The sequence below is a fragment of the Leopardus geoffroyi genome, chromosome B3 (assembly GCF_018350155.1).
Source record: "Leopardus geoffroyi isolate Oge1 chromosome B3, O.geoffroyi_Oge1_pat1.0, whole genome shotgun sequence".
Classification (NCBI taxonomy): Eukaryota; Metazoa; Chordata; class Mammalia; order Carnivora; family Felidae; genus Leopardus; species Leopardus geoffroyi.
Genome location: NC_059337.1, coordinates 136667087 through 136689265, shown reverse-complemented (window position 1 = coordinate 136689265; position 22179 = coordinate 136667087). Strand labels below are relative to the sequence as shown.

The 22179-nt window shown below is 40.7% G+C and overlaps 1 protein-coding gene across 22 annotated transcripts in view; it reads right to left on the bottom strand.

Annotated features, from left to right (window-relative positions):
• Positions 1 to 22179, bottom strand: part of UNC79 (unc-79 homolog, NALCN channel complex subunit) — a 266052-nt gene that overhangs the window by 105871 nt on the left and 138002 nt on the right. For 17 of the 22 annotated variants that reach the window (XM_045451924.1, XM_045451927.1, XM_045451907.1 and 14 more), the window contains 8 exons: positions 17785 to 17926; positions 15963 to 16042; positions 15730 to 15878; positions 10357 to 10514; positions 6712 to 6893; positions 4140 to 4341; positions 2883 to 3062; positions 1329 to 1394 (listed from right to left, as the gene is read on the bottom strand). In XM_045451924.1, the coding sequence (XP_045307880.1) occupies positions 1329 to 1394; positions 2883 to 3062; positions 4140 to 4341; positions 6712 to 6893; positions 10357 to 10514; positions 15730 to 15878; positions 15963 to 16042; positions 17785 to 17926 (1159 nt within the window). The remainder of the gene's footprint in view (positions 1 to 1328; positions 1395 to 2882; positions 3063 to 4139; positions 4342 to 6711; positions 6894 to 10356; positions 10515 to 15729; positions 15879 to 15962; positions 16043 to 17784; positions 17927 to 22179) is intronic. The other 5 variants (XM_045451926.1, XM_045451909.1, XM_045451921.1 and 2 more) reach the window with 1 other exon arrangement.

Sequence of the window (22179 nt, the reverse complement as noted above, 5' to 3'; positions counted from 1 at the left end):
TTTTTAACTTCAAGAAACATATGTATACATTTCCCCAAAGAGAAGTGAGAGGAGTCTTTTGGTTGGATTGTGAAAATGGGTAATAATAATAATTAGAGACTTTAATTGAATAATTAATTCAACTAAGACTTATGACAAAAAGAAAAGATGGGGTAAAATAAAAGATAACTTATGAAATTGCATTAAGACTCATCTCAAAAAGACCTCATTGTAGGGAAACTGGGTGGATTCTACATTGGTAATGAAGCTAAGGGTCAGAGGTTGTTACTTTTATTCTTTTTTAAATCCCAGTACAGCTGAGGCATGAGCAATGCAAAAACCAAGGTAGGGGGCCTCAGCCAAGGGCTTGATGATCCTTCTTTCTCATCAATTTTAAGAGAAAATACACCCCGGCCAACACCTGTCATTGGCATTCATAATCTTTGGGGTTCTCTCTTCCCCCCACTCCACCTCTAGCTGCCTCTCCTTCTGGCATCATTTTTTATAACACTTAGCATACACGGTCTTGAAAAGCCTCCTTACTTGAAATTTTCCTTTTGAGGCCATTCTGAAGAGTTTATCTTAAAACTATTCTTAGATGAAAACCCAAATGTTCTATAGCATGATAAATGGGTGGTAATTACCAAGTTTGTTTTTGACAAAAAAGCAGGTATTCAGACCCTTCACAACCCTCCCAATGCACTGTGGCATTTGTACAGACAACATTCGATCTGTCCCAGCCTTGCCAGTGCCCCCTCAATCCTTAGGATCCTTCATGATGAACTGTAATCTCTCAAGGGACATCAAATGGTAGTTACACTGAACCAAGTTGAATATGATCCTATGGTCTTCCAAATAGTTGAAATCCTCCTTCCTCAGAGACACAGAAATGCGCGTAGAGTCGCAAATAATCAAGGATGGCTACGGGGGGATGGGTGAGTGATGGTGGCTCCAATGTATAACCTTTTTAAATGTAAATGAAATGTATGTTTTTTCCTATAGCAGGTAGAGATGAACATAATATTTCTATGTGTAAATACACATACAAATATAAGTAGAATGTATACTTCTAGTCATAACGGCTCTCTGGGAAAAAAGTGCATATTCAGGTAATGTGATACCTCTTACTGGACCAAAAGTGAATGGGATCAAAAAGTCATCCACCCATATTAAGAGAGACAGAACTGCTATGTCAGGGGTTCAAATGCTTGAGCCTCTGGGGTAAGACCCTTCCAGTTTGCAAACCCTAAATCTAGCACTCTGGTCCAGTTACAGGCAGTGCATTCTTTACCTTGTGCACCTGGGGTATGGACACTTGCACACAGCCCTTCCACGGCAGAAGTACCTACCTGGTGTCTGTTCGGGTGTCCCACCGAGAGCTGGAGCAGACTGCTCATGCCTGGTCAACCTCATAGCTTAAAAATCAACAACAACTCTATTTAAATAAGCATTAAAAACAACTTGAGCCTAGAAAATACACTCAGCGCTAACTCACTGGATAGGAGGGGCATGTTTAAGTTTCGTTGTCCCATTTGTAATTAATGTCGCACAAGAGATGTTTGAGTCACAAAAGCTTTGTGGTTTTATGTGAATCTCAAGAACATCCTTGAATGTTACTTCAACTCTTAATCTTCAAAATTGTTATGTGGAGTCAGTTAACAAGAAAGAACAATAAACGAACTTTATATCCCCAAAGTGACGAGTTAAGTTATAAGAGAACTGAGAAATTCATAGAAATTGTCATTTGTTTAATCTAGATATCAGTTTCTAGGATCTGATTCAGTCTTCCCTGTAGCCTAGCACTAATACAGGTTATTCCTAAATGGCCACCTGCTATTATCTCTGCTCCCTGAAAAACTGAGCTATTGATGGCTTAAAAGGCTTTCATTGACTCCTTCCAAACTTCACAAAACCACATTTCTATAGCTTGTCATAAATTAGAGAAAAATGCAATAAATAAAATCAAATCATATTTATGATTCAAAATGATTATGCTATATAAGGCTGTCTTCTAATAAATGCCAATGGAAAAAGCAAACCTTTCCACTTCTGACAGGATAAGAAATATGTCTTATGGGGTTGTGTTATGGATATCACAGCAGTTGTTTAAAAATTAAATCATTTAATACATTTTACAAGTTAGTAACGTATTTAAATGTGCCCATTCACTGGTATGGTGATTTAGTTATGAATTTTTAATTATTCGTCATTCATGAGCCATTGCTAATCATTAGTGGTCATTTAGTCATTTGGTAATTTAGGGAAATTTTTGTTCTCTTTCAAAGTGCAATATAAAGAAAGACCTTTAGAAAACAAGTATATGTGGTCTTTTTTTTAAGTTGGCGATGAAGCTTCTTTTTATGTATAAATTATCTGGTGAAGTTGTGCAGAAATTCAACTTCTCCTCAGCCTGGTTCTTCCTTTTCAAAAGCAACCCTTATTTTTGGTTTGTCTGGGAGCTTGTTTGACTGTCTCCATCATGCATGAAAAGCAAATGTACGCCAAATTTCCACTCTGCCTCCTCCGCTGCCATGAGTCTGACCTGTCTACGTCTTCTTGGGGAAGCTCTTTGGTTACAAGGTTGGTCGTGCACACCTTCGTATCATAGGACTTAGGAACGAATGGGGCTTCTGCGTTTCTGGCCAGGCCTCAGTGGATTTGTTGCCGTCTACATTTCAAAACAATCTACTGCTGGACCAGGGCTTTGCTTCACCCACAAACTGGAAAAAGCCCCCCATAGCACTGACATCCCTGGGGTGACCCTCTAGAGAATCTGAAGCCCAAAACTGCTGAAGGAGCTCAGTTTGCTAAATATGCTACTCTCTGTGAACATTCGACAAGACAAGGCAGCCTGAGAAAGACATTAAACAGATTTCAAGGAAGGATGGAAGAAGATACTCAACGAATTTTGGAGGTCAAGGTCTCAGGGAGGGAGAGGGCCCTCTTGGATTCCACAGGCCCCTTCACGCTGTCTCTCAGAGAACGCACACTCTTCTGGCGGTTCCTCGCAAAACGAGCCCTCTTGATCTTCCACAATGCTGCATCACTGAGATTAGCGACATTGGTCCTTACAGCAGTGATAGCTGTGCAAAAGGAATCAGATGTTATTTTCTTTAACAGGCTACGTAGCACAACTAGTTTGAAACAATCCATCTGTGTATATTTTCAAGATTAAAATACATCTTTCATGGATACATGAATCATTCATCTCTCTTTCTGTGGTGGGCCTTATATAAAAAATCATCACTATAGGGGCACCTGGGTGGCTCAGTCAGTTAAGCATCCGACTCCTGATTTCTGCTCAGATCATGATCTCACGGTTATGAGATGGAACCCTGCATCTGACTCTGCACTGGGCATGGAGTCTGCTTGGGATTCTCTCTCTCCCTCTTCCTCTGCCCCTTCCCAGCACTCTCGCTCTCAAAAAAAAAGTCATCGCTATTGTCTATCATGACTATTGCCTATGATTTTCCCTTTTTCTTATTTTTAATTTTTAAAAAATTTTATTTTAGAGAGACAGTATGCAAGTGGGGGGGGGGAGGGGCAGAGAGGCAGAAGGGAAGAGAGAGAGACTCTTAAGCAAGCTCCATGCTCAGTGCAGAGCTGGACACAGGGCTCAATCCCACGACCCTGGGATCATGACCTGAGCCAAAAATCAAGAGTCAGACATTCAATCGACTGAGCCACCCAAGCACCTCTCACCTATGATTTTTCTGTTTAGACTGTAAGATTGCATTGTCTAATTTTTATTATCACTGGATAAATGGTTGAGTGACCAACTTTTCCCATCTATTTAGAGCTGTAGGTAACTAACTGATTAATAAGCATGTAAGAGTGAATTTGCAAAGTGTAAATATATCTCACAAAACTGTTCACAAACATTGCGTGATGACTGAATAATATTTAAGAAACACACCATCAGAAATGGTTATCATAGGTCGTCAAGGAAATGAGAAGAGTTTTGAGGTTGGAATGCCAGAAAATGGTTAACCTATGGATTACTAAAGAGTTACTCAATAAATATTTGATAAGCTGAGTTCATGAAATCAGGGTATCCTTCATAATGGGAAATTAAGTTACAGGCATAGTATTGTCTGCTTTTCTAGCAGGTACAAGAACAGTTACTGTGACTGTTTAAGGCAAGCTCTTCTTTTGCTTACTTGTAGGAAAAGGAAATTCTTTGTTACAATCCAAATGTAGCTGAGCTTCCAAAGAAAGTGTCTCAAATCTGTTGACAAAGAACTCCCAGCTCAAAGCAGGAATATCTTGCTTAAGAAAATGCAGGAGTAAAAGCTTGCTCAGTATTGTGGGTCGATCTTTAACCACAGTATCAAACTGGAAATCAAGACAAAGACACAGACCCTGGGGTAGAGAGGGGAGAAAAGGTAAGTCAGATGTAAACATCTAAGCTACTTCAAAGCAGCTACACTAAGCAAAGTCAGTAAAACGAGGTAACCTCCTCAATCCATACATATAATGTAATATAGGATAATATAATGTAGAATACTCCAACTAAAATCTTTTTTCATTGCAAGTCTGGTAGAAATAAAATACAGAAGAGGAACTTCTACTTGTAGAATCTCTCTTGAATTTTAGTTCAGAAATCTAAATTAAATGTATGTTATTAGTTTTTAGATGCATTCCCTAATAACCACTTGATCCAAGTGCTCTCAAACCAATGTTTCTTTTTTCAATGACTGTAGTTTCTATCGAGAGAATCATACTTCCAAAGCTACAGTGTAGAATACACAATACGGTTTTCTAATTCCCTTTCAATGCTATATTCTGTGGTTCTGAAAGGAAGTAAACTCATCTTGTCATCTTGGAATATGAGTGGAACACAGAATCTTAAAAAATCAAAGTTGGAATGGATTGAGCTTCCATTTCTCTAGTATATGAGCCTGCTTACCATTCCCCCCGCTCCTCTTTTAAAATTTATTTATTTAGGGGCGCCTGGGTGGCGCAGTCGGTTAAGCGTCCGGCTTCAGCCAGGTCACGATCTCGCGGTCCGTGAGTTCGAGCCCCGCGTCAGGCTCTGGGCTGATGGCTCAGAGCCTGGAGCCTGTTTCCGATTCTGTGTCTCCCTCTCTCTCTGCCCCTCCCCCGTTCATGCTCTGTCTCTCTCTGTCCCAAAAATAAATAAACGTTGAAAAAAAAAATTTTTTAATTTATTTATTTAAATTCAAGTTAGTTAACATACAGTGTACTATTGGTTTCAAGAGTAGAACTCAGTGATTCATCACTCACATATAACACACAGTGCTCATCCCAACAAATGCCCTCCTTAATGCCCATCACCCATTTAGCCCATCCCCCCACCCATGAAACTTAAAAGCCATGCTTCACTCAACCATTCTATTAATTCATTCAACTCTCATCTGTTGAGTGTCTCCTACATTCCACACCCTGAGCAGGGATAGGACCAACAGAAAAGGCCTATCCAGAAGACAACTGGGAATTTTTATCGGAGAAGATGTGAGTCCACACTTAGCAAAACCATCTCATTTCTCAGCTCCTGTGCTTTCTTCTTGGTCCCTTTTAGAGGAAGAACCTTTACTCTGGATTGGAAGCAGTGTATACACTCAATAGTTAAGAATGTGGACTTTATTATGACTCAGACCTGAGTTTGCTCTGCCACGTACTAGCCATGTGACTCTGAAAAAGTTACCTACCCCTTCTGACCCTCAGCTTCTCTATCTATAAAATGGGAACCCACAAGGTTATTGTGGGGATTAAATGAGACCATGGATGATGGGACACTTCTAATACACTGCCCTGGAAAGACAGGACCTATTAGACAAATTTTAACTTTTGCCATGATTATTAGTTTTAATTATAATGATATAATAATAAGCCAGGTGCCATTGTGGGGAAACAGATCAGATCTTTGGAGGTTCTAGTCTCCATTCTACTACTAATTCACTCTGTGTCCTTTAAAAAGTCACATTCTGGGGCACCTGGGTGGCTTAGTCGGTTGAGTGTCCAACTTCAGCCTAGGTCATGATCTGGCGGTTCCTGAGTTCGAGCCCCACATTGGGCTCTGTGCTGACAGCTCAGAGCCTGGAGCCTGTTTCAGATTCTGTGTCTCCCTCTCTCTCTCTGCCCCTCCCCCGCTCATGCTCTGTCTCCCTCAAAAAAAAAAAATAAATAAAATAAAAAATAAAAAGTCACATCATCTCTCCGAGACTTGGCTTCTCCAATTATAAAATAAAGGTGCCAAACAAAATAAATGCACAACTCTCTCCAGGTCTCATATTTCATGTTCCTTTGACTTTAATTTGTGGTGTTTCATTTTTATAGCATATTTGCCTTCTCATGTTTTCTTTGATTTATACAATAATTCATCACGGAGATTTCTCTTAAAGTAACTAGCAATTAAAGACAAGAGCTCCCAGCCCAGGAACCAGCCAAATAGTATAAGATAAACCAGCTTAGTGTACAAATCTGCCATAAAAAAAAAAAGTTATACCATAATTATATCTGTCAAAAGTGACATCGCCATATGGACAAAGAAAAGAAAGTATTGACAAATAAAAACAAAAGGTCTGTTAATAAGGTGTGGTTCTGGGATATTTTCCCATTTGAAAATTCTCACTGTTTCTGTCCTCCTTCTCCTCCTCCTCCTCCTCCTCCTCATCATCATCATCACTACTGTATGTGTTTATACCGCTACGATTTGGTTGACCAGAGCACCATCTGCAGAGCAGATAACACACATCTGAGGGCCGTCACCTGCAATGCCGGCCTCTTTATGGTGTCAAGCAGGAGACCGGCCCTGGTAGCCACGGCTGGGTTGACATCCTCCACAGCTGTCAGAAAGCAGCAGAAGGCATGTGCCAGGGAATACTTCAGCAGGTGGTTTTTGGTGACTGAGTGAATATCCAAAAATCTACAAATTACAGCCACTTTCTCCACTGCAAAATAAAAGGCAGAGGGGAAAAAAGGGGGGGGGGACATTTAATAAGCTAAGAACTGAACACATAAAGAAAAAGTTAACTCTGGGCCCCCACACACTATTTTGAAATACCAAAAGGAAATTTTAATGCCACCTTCTTGCATGTTCTATCTCATCTGGCAACAGAGACCATTTCTACCTAGTGCAGTACTTTCCTGTGGGTTTGCCTTTTTTTTTTTTTTTATGGTCTTCCTCACTGTTTAATTCAAACTCCATTTCAAACTATTCAAAACGTCTCCATGCTCATTTCTTTGTCCATTCCATAAGACCTTCTGTGGACCACACAGGGAGACAGGAAGTGTCCACCAGGCCTGGCTTTAGATTCTAGATCCCCTACTCCACCCTTAATATGTCATGATGTGAAATGACAACAAATGGACTTCCCAGGGCTATAGCAGCCACATATTTTTTATATGCAATATATGCTTTCTTACTTGATAGATTTTTTTAAATTAAGTTTCTTTATTTTAATTCTAGTACAGTTAACATACAGTGTTATATTAGTTTCAGATGTGTAATATAGTGATTCAATAATTCCATACATTGCTCAGTGCTCATCATGGTAAGTGTACTCTTTAATCCCCATCACCTATTATCTCACCCATCCCCCCACCCTACTCCATAAGTCAGTCAGTCTAATTATTCTGAAACTCTATATTAAATGACTCCAGGGGCGCCTGGGCGGCTCAGTCGGTTAAACGTCCAACTTCAGCTCAAGTTGTGATCTCACAGTTCATGAGTTTGAGCCCCACACTGGGCTCTGTGCTGACAGCTTGGAGTCTGGAGTCTGCTTGGGATGCTGTGTCTCCCTCTCTCTCTGCCCCTTCCTCGCTCATGCTCTGTCTCTCTCTGTGTCTGAAAAGTTAATAAACATTGAAAAAATTATATTAAATGACTCCAGGCACCCTTAAAACATGGCTTTATAAGAAGTTAAAGTAACTAGTTAAGTAATAGAGTGCCATGAAAATAAAACTTTCAGTACTTTGTTGAAAGCATTCCAGCAGCCTAGAATATTCTTCCTGTTCTTCTCTACTTATTGCTATTGCACCATCTTAAAGAATATGCTGCTGAGATTCTACTTGTTCTGTAAAGTCTACTCTGACCTAGAATGGCCTTTTGGTCCCATGAACTCCTACAAAAATACTACTCATTTACATCCTATTCATTTACATAAGATATTTGTGTGCTCATATATAGCTATACGACATGTCTTCTTTTGTGGTCTTGAGTTATATTTGTATCTTTAGTTTCTTTTTAAAAATTTTTTTTTAACGTTTATTTACTTTTGAGAGACCGAGAAAGAGACAGTGTAAGCAGGTGAGCAGTAGAGAGAGAGGGAGACACAGAATCTGGAACAGGCTCCAGGCTCTGAGCTGTCAGCACAGAGCCTGACGCGGGGCTCAAACCCACAGACTGCAAGACCATGACCTGAGCTGAAGTCGGACACTTAACCAACTGAGCCACCCAGGCGCCCCTGTATCTTTAGTTTCTTAACCTCCTACATGTTTATATTTGGCTTTATCAATTAAATTAGTAATTTCTTGAGAGCAGGAATCTGCTCTTACATTTCTTTTTATTGGTCCCATAGTATCTAGTACATATAATATTTATCAGTAAATTCACCAATTCACTAATTTTAAAAACATATACTTAAAAATATATTTATATATTTAAAAATGTGTGTGTGTGTGTGTGTGTGTGTGTGTGTGTGTGTAACTAAGAAACTATCCCAGGTACTTGGAGGAAGATGGAAGTAAGTGGAAAATGAATTGTTACAGACTCAACGTTTGTGTTCCTCTCCCTCCACACCAAAATTTGTATGTTAAAGCCCTAACCCCAATGTGATGGCATTTGGAGGTGGGGCCTTTGGGAGATAATTAGGTTTAAATGAAATCATGAGGGCAGGGCCCCCATGATGGGATTTGTATCATTATAAGAAGAGGAAGGGAACCAGAGCTTTCTATCTTTCTCTCTACCATGTGGGACACAGAGAGGAGGCAGTCATCTACAAGACAGGGAGGGAGCCCTTCCCAAGGAACCATATGTGTCAGCACCTTGACCTTGGACTTCCCAGCCTCCAGAACTGTGAGAAATAAATGTCTGCTGTTTAAGTCCCCCAGTCTACGGTGTTCTGCTACTACACGAGCAACCTAAGCACACTAACATATGAGTCATTCACAAGTCTTGGCTTAAAAGTCAAGTCAACTAAAAGAAATAGGACAGGCACAGCTATAACTGAAATGTAATTTTTAAAGCTATAAACGCCACTAATGAGGTATAAATAAAATGCCAAGGAGATCAAGAGATAAAGAAATAACTTTCCACTGAGGGAACCAAGAAGGTGGAACTCACTAGTGGCATTTGAAAGAGGATCAAATGGAGGCAGCATTTGAATGGACCTTGAAGGAAAGAGGATTTCAGATGGACAGCAGAGGGGCCAAGGCAAGGGTGATGGGAAGCAGGAAGCGATGGGGAAACTGCAAGCGTATGTTAGATAGAAGAGTTCGAAATGAGGCTGCAAACACTCACATTTAGACATCCAATGCGACAACATTGGATTTATCATATAAACCAGCCCCAGGGATTCACCTGGCACTAAAAAATAAGAACTCTTTGAGGTGGCTACAGATTACAGATGAACTCTTAACATATAACAGTCAACTCATCTAATGGAACTTCCATTTCTTGGAGGAATTTTGGACACACTAAAATACACAGAACCATTCAGTAAGGCACACCATGGCACGTGGGCCCTGCTTGGTGCTCCCTAAGAATAGGAGCCCCAGCAGACTGGGATGACAGTGAAGGCAGCAGATGCAAGGCTATAAGAACATGTCCAGGTTCCTTCCTTACCATGTTCCTCTGAGCACCTGCCATTCTAAGCACCAAGAAATTATACCCATCACTGCACCAGACTTGGTCCCTAATGTTTCAATGGCAAGGGCATAACAGCAGACTATCAAACTTCACTGAATTGCCTGCAGACTTTGTTAAAAATGTAGATTCCTGGCCTTACCAAAAATCTGCACTTTTAACATCCCCAGTTACTTTGTACCATGTTGTATTATATATTATGTTGACCACATAATATCATGTGTTATGTTGACTATATAACTTATCATTCAAGCCAGGATCTATTTGAGAGTAAACAACTGTACAATTAATAAATGTACCTAGAAAACAGTCATAAAATAGGACTATCCCAGGCAAACCTGAACAGGGTCTTTCTCCATAAGAACCACTTTGCAAAATACTATTATAGAGGAAGCTCGATTAAGTTGAACCACCAAAGAACACTAGCAAGGAAGACAGCACTCTTTAAAAAGAAAGGAGAAAAGGGAAAGCCAACAAGAGACATCATGACTGGACATCTGGTTTACCTTGTAACCCCGAGAGAATTTTTAAGCTAACACAGAGGTTACCTGCTTCAAACCTCATCTTCCAGTCTTTGCTGTTGAAATTGCCATTTATAATTGTCCAGAAGATGTCAGCACCATGAGGAAGTGACAAAGCATGGAGAAGCAGAGGAACTGCTAATGAAGACAGTTGGGAGAACTCAGATTTGACGACTCTCCACAGGCTGAGGAAGCAACAAGAAGCAAAGTGGTCAAAGTTATGATAATGTTTCTAGACAACAAATATGAGGGTGCCTGGGTGGCTCAGTCGGTTAAGCGTTTGACTTCGGCTCAGGTCATGATCTCACCGTTTGTGAGTTCGAGCCCCACATCGGGCTCTATGCTGACAGCGTGCAGCCTGCTTAGATCCTCTGTCTCCCTCTCTCTCTGCTTCTCCCCCACTCACACACATGCTCTCTTTCTCTTTCTCTCTCTCTCTGTCTCAAAAATAAATAAACTTTTAAAAAAAGGAAACAAGGGGCGCCTGGGTGGCGCAGTCGGTTAAGCGTCCGACTTCAGCCAGGTCACGATCTCGCGGTCCGTGAGTTCGAGCCCCGCGTCGGGCTCTGGGCGATGGCTCAGAGCCTGGAGCCTGTTTCCAATTCTGTGTCTCCCTCTCTCTCTGCCCCTCCCCCGTTCATGCTCTCTCTCTGTCCCAAAAATAAAATAAACGTTGAGAAAAAAAAATTAAAAAAAAAAAAGGAAACAAATACAATTATCTTAGTTTATGGGAAATGTTGTTAACAAGTGACTGGTAGGAATGTTTTTGGTGAAATTACAGTCATCCAGAAGACTATAAACCTCTGGTAAACTTTTCCTATGCTCTGTTCTGTTCATTTTTTAAAAGAGATTCCTTTTATGTAACAACATAGGAAAACACCACTTAATATTACATATTAACATAAAAATTAAAAATTGTATATTAGAAATCAGATATATAAATGAGCAATGACTTAAACACTATACAAAACTGACATTAGTTCTGGGAGTGAAAGTGATTCTTTTTTTAAATTTTCTTATAATGAACATCTGGGGAATTTTGTTGGTTTTGCCTGCCCAGCAGCCTTTTCCTCTTTATTCTAGCAAAGAACAACTCTTTCTCTGTTAAGAACAGCCTCTCCACCCACTGGCAGGCCTGTCATTCAAGGTCTCCCCCTTCCTTAATCATTAAGAGTGAACACAAAACCAAGGTTTTTCAAAGTAGTTGAAGGAAGCAAACCATATACTAGAGCTGACAGAAAACCATCTCAGTGACACAAAAAAAAACCCTGGATTTCACCAGTTCCATATGGCCTTCCCAATTCTCTAAGGCAGCCTTGTTTGAAATTAGGAAAATAATGTCCTTCCCCAGATCCCATCATTGTCCGTCATGGCTTTGGTATCAGAGTGGTACTTTGAGGAAAAACCTTGGCTACGTAGCCCAAAGGCCAAGGTGGAGACCCCAGAGCACCAACAATTGATTTGGCCTGGGTCAATGGCCTGTAAGATGCTGCTTTAACAACAAAAGTCAGTCCACATAGGATTCCCACTCCCATGGAATGCACAGAGCTTCTGCCTAACTACTCCTGACCCTGCTCCTTCTATGGCTTTTGCCTGGATTTGCTCATCCTTCTGTCCAGATCAGTCCTAGTCTTCCCCATATCCAGCTCAGCCAGGTCTACCCTTCCACCAGCTCCTCCCATTACACCTGTAGAGTCGCCATTTTATCATGAGGAAAGTTCTGGAGACCCTCCACCTTTCCCATTGTATGCTTCTGTACTGGTTTGAACCGTATTCCTACCCAAAATATTCCTAATCCCAACTAAGACTTCTTTTCCTTCTCTTTCATATTCTTCTCCCAAATATCAATCCTCCTCTGATTTCATTTGCCTCCCATCTTAGCCTGGATCCCAGTCAACCATTTCCTTACTCTAAAATTCCTTGTCCCCCTGACTTCTACCAAAATCACAAATCCCCACTTCTGAATAAACCCACATTGCCCCCTTTTCTCATCCACTCTCAGACCCCCGGGACTAACTTATCCTACTAATTCCTGCTAACTTGATCCACCACAAACCAGTGCTAACTAATTTCAGCTTGACCCTGAAGCTGGTCATTCTTAGATTACTTCTGGTGGACACCCTGCTGCTTTCTTCTATGAGTTATTCCATACTTTTTCCCGTGTTCCTTGAGCTCCCAACCTAATCTCTATCCTCCTCCCTCTCAGGAAAAGACATTAGCACTCATTATTCTTAAGGTTCAGTAATGAGCTCTCTTTGACACTTTATTTCTCTTTTCCTTAAAATATATTTCCTTACAAAGGAAAGAACATCCTTCCTCTCTTCCACCCACCCTTTGTTCTTGATCACATATTCTTGCCTTCCAGGACCTGGCTCTACCAACTACTCCCTTTCCTCTGAGCCATTCCACTGACAATAAATATTTTCAGATCTTTATCCTAAAAAATCTTTGACATCTACTCCTTTTCCCCTCTAAATATCTTATCTCTCTCTTCCTTCTCTAATAAACTTTTCAGAAGAAAGTTCTGTATTATATCTTTACATTCCCAAAGCCCTTGCAATATGCTCTTTGCACTCCCTTAAATGTGGGTGGTCCCTAAGGATCCCTCTCTAGGGATCCATATTCATGCTATTAAAGTACAACTCTGACCCTGTTCACTGTTTTAAGACCTTCCATAGATCTCCAAACATCATAAAATGAAGTCCTTATCTTCAAGGCTATTCACACTTGCATCCCAACCTACTTCTCTAGCTTTATTTTCCATTACTCCCCTAAAGCCACACCATGCAGCAAAAAATAAAACCTTGATACCACCTAAGTATGCACTACTCACTTCTTGTCCCTTCCTTCTAACCCTGCCATCTTTACTCTTGACATTCCAACTTTCCACAAAATGTCCTGCCCATCTCACATCTCTACCTGTTAAAATTTTATCATCCTCTCAATGTCCATCCAAATGGTATCTGTTCCTGAGCCCTTCTCTAGTCAACCAGAAATGACCACTCCCACCCTTAAACTATCCAAATAGTCCATCACACATCCCTTGGATCGACAGTGACTCACATATACACAGGGTGACCATGTGTCTCAGTTTAAACCAGATCTTAGTCTACTTAATACTTATTGTTTGAGGTCATTATGAACATCACCCCTTCTTCATTCTCAAAAGTAGACCAATGTGAAGAGCAAATTATGTAGTCACCTTCTGTAAAAATAGTATTCACCCCCTTCCAAACTAGATTGTGAATTCCCAAAGTGCATAGAATAAAAACATGTATCATAAACCCCCAATAATATTTGTTGAATGAATGACTCAATAAATGAAAAAATGAGCGAAGACAGATAAAGCCTCAAGTCAGTTTTGTCACCAAAACTTTTCTTACCACCTCATTCTCTTACATATAAATGAGGATAATATTTTTCTGACTTCCTTCCTGGAAGACAATAACAGTTACTTTAAGGTTCTCAGGAAGAAAAACTCTATATAAATCCAGGGCAATATTTTATTATTTTTCTTAAAATGCTTCAAAAGTCTCTAAAAATTACCTTATCAGACAATATGCAGAGAGATTTCTGATGTCTGTTAGCACTTCTATTTCAAGTCAGAAATTGAGTAAGTCTTTAGTAGTAATGTTATACTAGATAATACTATGTATAGAGTAACTTAGCACATGTTGACATTTTTCTAGGGGACACTATATTCTTAAGCCATCCAACAACTGATTACTAACTATTCCTTTTTTTGCCTTTTCTATTTCTAAAGAATCTAGCATTTTTCCCCTTCCCCTCCCCCATGGTCTTCTGTTAAATTTCTCAAGATCCACATATGAGTGCAAACATATGGTATCTTTCTCTGACTGACTTATTTCACTTAGCATAATACCCTCCAGTTCCATCCACATTGCTTGCTACAAATGGCCAGATTTCACTCTTTCTCACTGCCAAGTAGTATTCCACAGAGAATAAACTGAGGGCTAATGGGGGGGTGGAGGAGAGGGGAAAGTGGTTGATGAGCATTGAGGAGGGCACTTGTTGGGATGAGCACTGGGTGTTGTATGGAAGCCAATTTGACAATAAGTTATATTTAAAAAATAATAAATAAATAAAGAATCTAGCAAACAAAATTACTATTCCTCATGTTTACATACTTAAAAATCAGACTCAATCATGGGGCGCCTGGGTGGCGCAGTCAGTTAAGCGTCCGACTTCAGCCAGGTCACGATCTCGGGGTCCGGGAGTTCGAGCCCCGCATCAGGCTCTGGGCTGATGGCTCGGAGCCTGGAGCCTGTTTCCGATTCTGTGTCTCCCTCTCTCTCTGCCCCTCCCCCGTTCATGCTCTGTCTCTCGCTGTCCCAAAAATAAATAAACGTTGAAAAAAAAAAAATCAGACTCAAAGAAACAGAAATTATACCTATGACAATAAAAACAAAGAATGTTCAGTCCCTATTAGCAGAAGACAGAAAATAAAGTGAAATGATATTGATCATTAACTATCCATTGTTTATTGATTGTTCAATATTGATATGCCAATTAATTTTATTGATACAAAGGAATAGACAAAAATTTATCAGGCAAACACATAAGACAGTGCCTACGATATGTTTTAAAAATTTTTTTTTACAGTTTATTTACTTATTTTGAGAGAAAAAGAGACAGCACAAGTGGGGAAGGGGCAGAGAGAGAGGGGAAGAGGGAGAATCCCAAGCAGGCTCAGCACTGTGAGCACAGAGCACGACCTGGGGTTAAACCCATGAAACTGTGAGATCATGACCTGAACCAAAACAAAGTCAGATGCTCAACCAACTGGGCCACTCAGGCATTCCTATAATATGTTTTTAAAAGTTAATAAAAGTGAACTGATTAAACTCATAAGGTAAGTAAAAATACAAAAACCAGGAGTTTCCTAAACTTGAGCTGTAATCAGAAAATATAATGAGTGGAAAAAAATAAGGTTTGTAATAACACTAAAATTTCTTTCTGGAAAAGAACAACAACAACAAAAAAGGCAGAATGAAAATAATGAAAAACATTTGAGGAAAATAAAAGAGGACTTGAATAGAGAAGTCTTATAATTTTTTAAAGGAAATGTTCTTAATTAATCTATACATTTATTTCAAATTTCATCAAAACCCAAATGAAATTTGAAATTAAAAAAATCTAAATAAAGTCTTTTAAGAAAAATAGACATTGGAGAAAAACAAAGATAATTATAAGATTAACGAGACTGCCCTAAAATATAATAAATGATATACTGAAGTTAAAAAAAAAAAAAAAAGTCATTTATAGGCGATTGGGCTGTCCAGGCTCCCAAAATGACCCAAATGAGTTGGTAAGACTTGTCCTAACTTTGATTTTCATAGCTAAGGTCTAAAATAGAAACAAACAAACAGGAAGACATACCTTGCAATCAACATATGATCCTGAATATAGGCTAAAAATTGAGGATGGTCTTTTCTAGCGATGTATAAACACTCTCCATGTAGACAGAGAATCTTCAGACAATTGAGCATATTAAAAAGAATGTCTGGCTCTTCAAACTTAGCCATTTCCTATGCACAGAACCACATGGTTACTGACTTACCCTAGATAGCAATGCCACCAAAGCAAACCCTTAAATATCTCAAAAAACATACCTGGAAAATGGTGTATATTAGTCTCAAAGTTACTGGAAGCTGTTGGTAGCAAAACTTTCTCTCAGTGTCATTCTTTATTGCTGTGAAGAAATTATTACGCAAAGGTTAGCATACCTCTTCCTTTCCCACCACTCATGACCTGATAAAGACCATAAAACCAAGAGGAGTAGAAATAAATATATACTACATTAAAAGGCATGTTATGTAATGCTTTTATTGCCTTTCCAGGGTAGCATATATCCCTTCTATGATGCAATTTCAGGAAACCTTCTAGATTCAGGGTTCTCAGCTTCCCTTTTCCACTGTAGCCCACCATATATTCAGATGTCCTTGACTCCCTAAAGCCACTCCATCCCAGCCCTATGCTCCTGTGGTCAGAGAGTTTGGCTGCTACCTATAGGGGCCTGGTGTCTGACTAGGTATGCCTTCCTTATTGAAAAGGAGATAAGAAGGTATTAAAGAGAGGTATTCAGGTTGTATTAGCACCTAAGGAGGAATTTATCCCATGGACTCATGCCAAAGGGAATTTTTTTTTAATGTTTTATTTATTTTTGAGAGATAAAGAGAGACTCAGCACGAGCAGGGTAGGGGCGGGGCGGGGGGGGGGTGGAGGTGGGGAGACACAGAATCCAAAGCAGGCTCCAGGCTCTGAGCTGTTAGCACAAAGCCTGACATGGGGCTCAAACTCACAAGCAGTGAGATCATGACCTGAGCTGAAGTCAGTTGCTTAACCATCTGAGCCACTTAGGCACCCCTGAATATGCCTAACTTCTTTAAGACACCTAGAGGGGCGCCTAGGTGGCTCAGTCAGTTAAGTGACCCACTTCGGCTCTGGTCATGATCTCACAGTTTGTGAATTCGAGCCCTGCTCTGGGCTCTATGCTGACAGCTCGGAGCCTAGAGCCTGCCTTGGATTCTGTGTGTGTGTGTCTCTCTCTCCGCCCCTACCCTGCTCATGCTCTCTCTCAAAAATAAACATTAAAAAATATTTTCTTTAAAGAAGTTAGGCATGTTGAAATCAGAACAACTACTCATGATTTTATTTTCCTGTGAGTCTAATACCTTTGCTCCTACAGTGGGGATGGTGGTCTATGGTACATGAGGCATGCTAGAGAAAAGAATTCACAAGTTAGCCAGATGTAAAAACTAATCTAAAATGTTTTCAAATCACTATTCTAAGTTTTGGCAATTACTGGAACCAGAGACAACAGGAGTCAAACTCTCTTAGCATATACACTAAATAGTTCATTAGCAATCTTGCACTTGAATGTTATTTTAATATCTTTCTTTTTTTTTTTTTTTGAGAGAGAGAGAGAGAGAAGGAAAGAGGGGCAGAGGGAGACAGAGAGAACTTCAAGCAGGTTATTGGATCATAAGTGAAATCCTTGCTTCCTTTAGGGCCTGGGGCACAGAAGCTGCATGAGCTCAAGTTCCACTGGCTCTCTCCCAAAACCCTCTGCTTTGGCCAAATGCCCTATATGGCTGTTGAGAGTGCCAGAACCCTCCTTTCCAGTCGTTCAGCCTTGGATCAGAGCTACTTCTCCAGTGAGAACATGATACGCCATAAGTAGGAAGGTGCTGCTAACGTGACAGGTTTTGTTGATAAGAAGCACGTGCTGCCAGAAAGATGCTCAGTGACTGCGGCTCTACTAGGAGCACATCCTGGACCTGCTCGCTTCATAATCTGAGGGGAAATGGTTCATTTGCACCAGTCTCCACTAGGGACACCAAGCCTGAACTTGCCCAAGTCGACAGTAATCTAAAAAACCAGGGCTCTGAACGTTAGGCCTGTGCAAACTGGGATATGCCAGAGTTCACCTACCAGCATGCTCCGTGGACTCGGCGCGACTGCCTGGGTTCTCCCCATGCTTGGTTGCTGGATTCTCCTCCTCCTCACCTTCAGGGCCTATAATAAACTCTGGTCTGGAAGAAAGGAGGCTGTCCTCAAGGCTGTCTGTGGGCTCCTGAAACACATACGACAAGCAGCCAGGTGAGCAGCCTGTTGGGGAGGTAATGAATGGTTTCGCTAAGTTCAATAAAGATCGACTGAGTGCCAGCTGTGTCCCAGCCCTGTACTCAGCCCCAAAGGGCAAATGCACCTGCCTCAGAAGAAATGTGAGTTTCTTTCCATACTAATTAAAGGAGATTTGGGTCAGCTGTTACCAAAACATGTTAATTCCCTTGAAATAAATATGGAAAAATCTCAAAAACATTGCTAAATCGGCCTAGGTCGGCTTTCCCTATGAGCCTGTCTCACTCACCAAGTGATTCCAATCCATGCACATTTTGTTCAGTAATAGGGCTTAATTAGCAGGGAATAATAAAGGGCTCACAGCAGTATATTAAGACACTGGTTGTCCAGAGAAGCCAAATTTTTAGGAGCAAGAAATTGCTATAACATGTGAGTTAAAGAGAGTTAGGTATGGCAACCCAAGTGTTCATCAACAGATGAACAAATAGACAAAATGTGTTATATACATACAGTGAAACATTAGTCAGCCTTAAAAAGGAAGGAAGTCTGACACATGCTACAACATGAATGAACCTTTAGGACACTGTGCTAGGTGAAATAAGCTAATCACAAAAAGGACAGTTATCGCATGGTTCTAGATATATGAGGTCTCTACAGTAAGTCAAATTCAGAGACGCAGAAAAATACAATGGTGGTTTCCAGGGACTAAGAGGAAGGGGGACGACAGGGAACTACTGTTTAGGGGATATAGAAGTTCAGTCATGCGAGATGAAAAAGTTCTGGAGATTGGCTGCACAACTATGTGAATATCCTGAACACAATATATTTATAGATAATACATGTCATATATAATATATATGTATAAAACAAGCTACAAATACAGGTGAAATTGGAAAGATTAAGTGAGAGAGAGCACTCCTATGGCTGCCACTTCAAACATCCATCTCCAATTATCCTTCTACCAGCCTTCTTCTTTCCTTCAAGTCCCACTCCAAATATCCTCTTTTAAAATCATACTATTGGGGTGCCTGGGTGGCGCAGTCGGTTGGGCGTCCGACTTCAGCCAGGTCACGATCTCGCAGTCCGGGAGTTCGAGCCCCATGTCAGGCTCTGGGCTGATGGCTCAGAGCCTGGAGCCTGTTTCCGATTCTGTGTCTCCCTCTCTCTCTGCCCCTCCCCCGTTCATGCTCTGTCTCTCTCTGTCCCAAAAAATAAATAAACGTTGAAAAAAAAATTTTTTTTTAAAAATAAAATCATACTATTTTGGTAATACTTTAACCACTACACATTTTCTCAAGAATTATTTGACAGCCAGCTCAAAGTGAGGAGATCAAGACGGATGAAGTGCTAGGACACCCACAAGAAAATGAGCACAATGGCTGGGAGGGCCCTGAAGAATATCTCTGCCAACTTCACAATTTTGTTAAGGCTGAACCTGTCCCTAGGTCACCCATGAGCAAGGTACTAAATCAAACTATAAAGTGAGTTGCATGAAATTCGATATGGTAAAGAGTTTCCTGCTATTTACTGACTCCTCAACATTCACCCACGTGTCTGGAATCATCCTGCTAGGTGGCAGGGACTGGTGTTGTCCATCTTGCATACTAGCTTAAGCCTCCTGCTAGCCCCCATGTCACATCATCGCCTTTTTATCCCCTGCCTGTCCCAGGAAGGGAACTAAAGAGCAAAGGGGGCTGACATGCACAGTGAAGACCATGCATTCTAGGGCACAGCCCTCTTTTATTGATGGGCATCTCTCCCATAAAACTTTGAGAGAGGAGAACAGAATCCTTTGGGTTCACCTCCAAATTTGTTACTTCCAGCACATGACAAATGTCAAAAGCATCATGCACATGGGAGATTATTTGGATGGCTCAGTTCCTCCACACTTCTGCTTATTCCTCGCTTCCTGGGATGGTGCTGGGAAAGTGGACACAGTAGAGACAGCCTGCTGGGGACAGGGTAGGGCTCGGGACATCTGCCTCCATCACCTTCACCCTTTCATTCCCTCCCTGAAAGAGAAGTCTGTACTTCATGCAGCCACACCCTCAGCTGATTCTGTTCTTAAGCACACACTCCTGGAATCCATGGTTACTCCCATCCCCAAGGGCATAGAGGACCCTCAATCTCAAAATCCCCTGGGCACATTCAATCCTTTATTTTTCCTCTTTTCTCTTCATGTGAGCGACTATTCCTTCTTTTCTAAAACTGCCTCCTACCTTGGTTTTGGAGTTCTTGTTCTCCCCTGGCTCTTCCCCTGTGTCTCTGGCACCTTCTCAAATTGTTTCTGGTCATCAGTTCTCCTGTTTTCCCTCTTTAACAGTTGGTACTTCCCAGAATGCTAGCGAGGCTCTTTTCTCATTCTATGCATCCCAACACAATATGCTGGCGGCTCCAAACTTTTATCTACTTCTGACCTTCTTCCTAAAACCAGATCCACATACCCGCTGGTCATGACAACCTCACCAGGATATCTGAAGGCATCCCAATCCACCATGTCTGAATGTGCCTGCGTCATGCCCACTCCTGTCAAAAAGATCACTTGTACACCAGTAAAAATCTTCTATAAACGGCAACATTATCAGATCCCAAGCCAGAAAACATGGGTTTGTCCTCAACTTTTGCATACCTCAATGCCAACTAAATCAGCACTGCTGATTCTCTTTCCCAAAAATCCACCAGGCCTGCCCCTTCTCTTATCCCCACCACCATCGCTTTAATTCAGACTTGCCCATTTCCTCCCTGAGTGACCACATTAACCTTCTGACTAGATACCTGTCCCCAGGGCCCAAATCCTCCAATCCCTCTTCTCCAATGGCAGAATGAATTTCTCAGATTCATCACATTGTATCACCACCCTGATTAAATTCTTCAGCAGTCCCCCATTCACCAAGACAAAATTCAAACTTCTTAGTTTGGCAGGCAGAGCCCTTAATGAATGTGAAAATAAGACCGAGTCCATCTTGCCTGACTCAGCTTTCATTCACTACTTTCCCATTCTGCTCACTGCTCCAGCAACACTGAACTGCTTGCAGTTTCCTGAATGTATCATTCCCTGCTTTCTTCTGTATCATTAAAACAGAGTTTTCTGGGTCTCAAAAGTCCTTCTCTCCTACCACCTTCCTTTCATTAACTCCACTCCTTTCAGATATGAACCCAGGAGCTCTCTCCTTCCTACCATACCTCCAGGCTGGATATGCTGACCCTTGTCTGCCCCCACGGTCCCCTTGTTCAGACCTCACCCAGCACACTAATCACTGTGTCTAATGGTTTTTCATTTATTTAAACATCTCCTTGATTAGACTCTAAGCTTCTTGATTTTAATTTGGGTTTTTTTTTTTTAAGTTTATTTATTTTTGAGAGAAAGAGAGAGAGAGAGCACAAGAAGGGGAGGGGCAGAGAGAAAAGGACTGTCAGCATTGGAGCCTGATGTGGGGCTTGAACTCATGAACCATGAGATCATGGCCTGAGCTGAAATCAAGAGTCAGACACTTAACCAACTGAGCCACCCAGATGTCCAATTTTAATCTGTTTTCACATCATCTAGAACTGTGACTTTTTTTTTTTTTGGTTAAGTACCCAATGACAATGTTGAAAGACCATACTACAGGGAGGTCATTTTGCAACACATAGGACAAACGAGTTCAGTAGGTGGAAAGGTATTTAAAAACTGTAGAAAAAATTTACTGTATGTATGTTACACCTCAAAAAAAATTTTTTAAGAAGTCCCTTTCTACTTAGATAAATATTAGTGGAAAGGAAGAAAAAGAGAAGAAAGTAAACAAAGGCCCGAATAATACAGATCCATCTACCTTTGATGGTGTGAGGGTATTTTGGTGATGTGTGTGTCTTAAATGAAAACTGGCTAAACAGTAAGTAACTAATGTATGGAGTAGCTAATGAATGGCATATGTTAGTTGTTTCCTATTGAAACAGTTTTCTTGGAAAGTAGGAAATGAAGCAAGTCTTTATCAGTTGTTGATGAAGTCAATGGGTTTTCCAAACCAGGGTTACCTAGGAATTCTCAATACCCATATCCAATCTATGTCCTCGATATTTGATATGTATACTTTATAGTTTTCATTGTTATCTGAACTTTGTAATAAAAGTTATTTCTGGAATACCAGTAATGCTTTGTATTTATGAAAAGTGTATGAATGGATGCTCCACAACACTAACTCAAGACTCAAGAATTCTGTATGATATAGCTCCAGCTCATATCCCTTTCCACGAGCATAAGTTGGT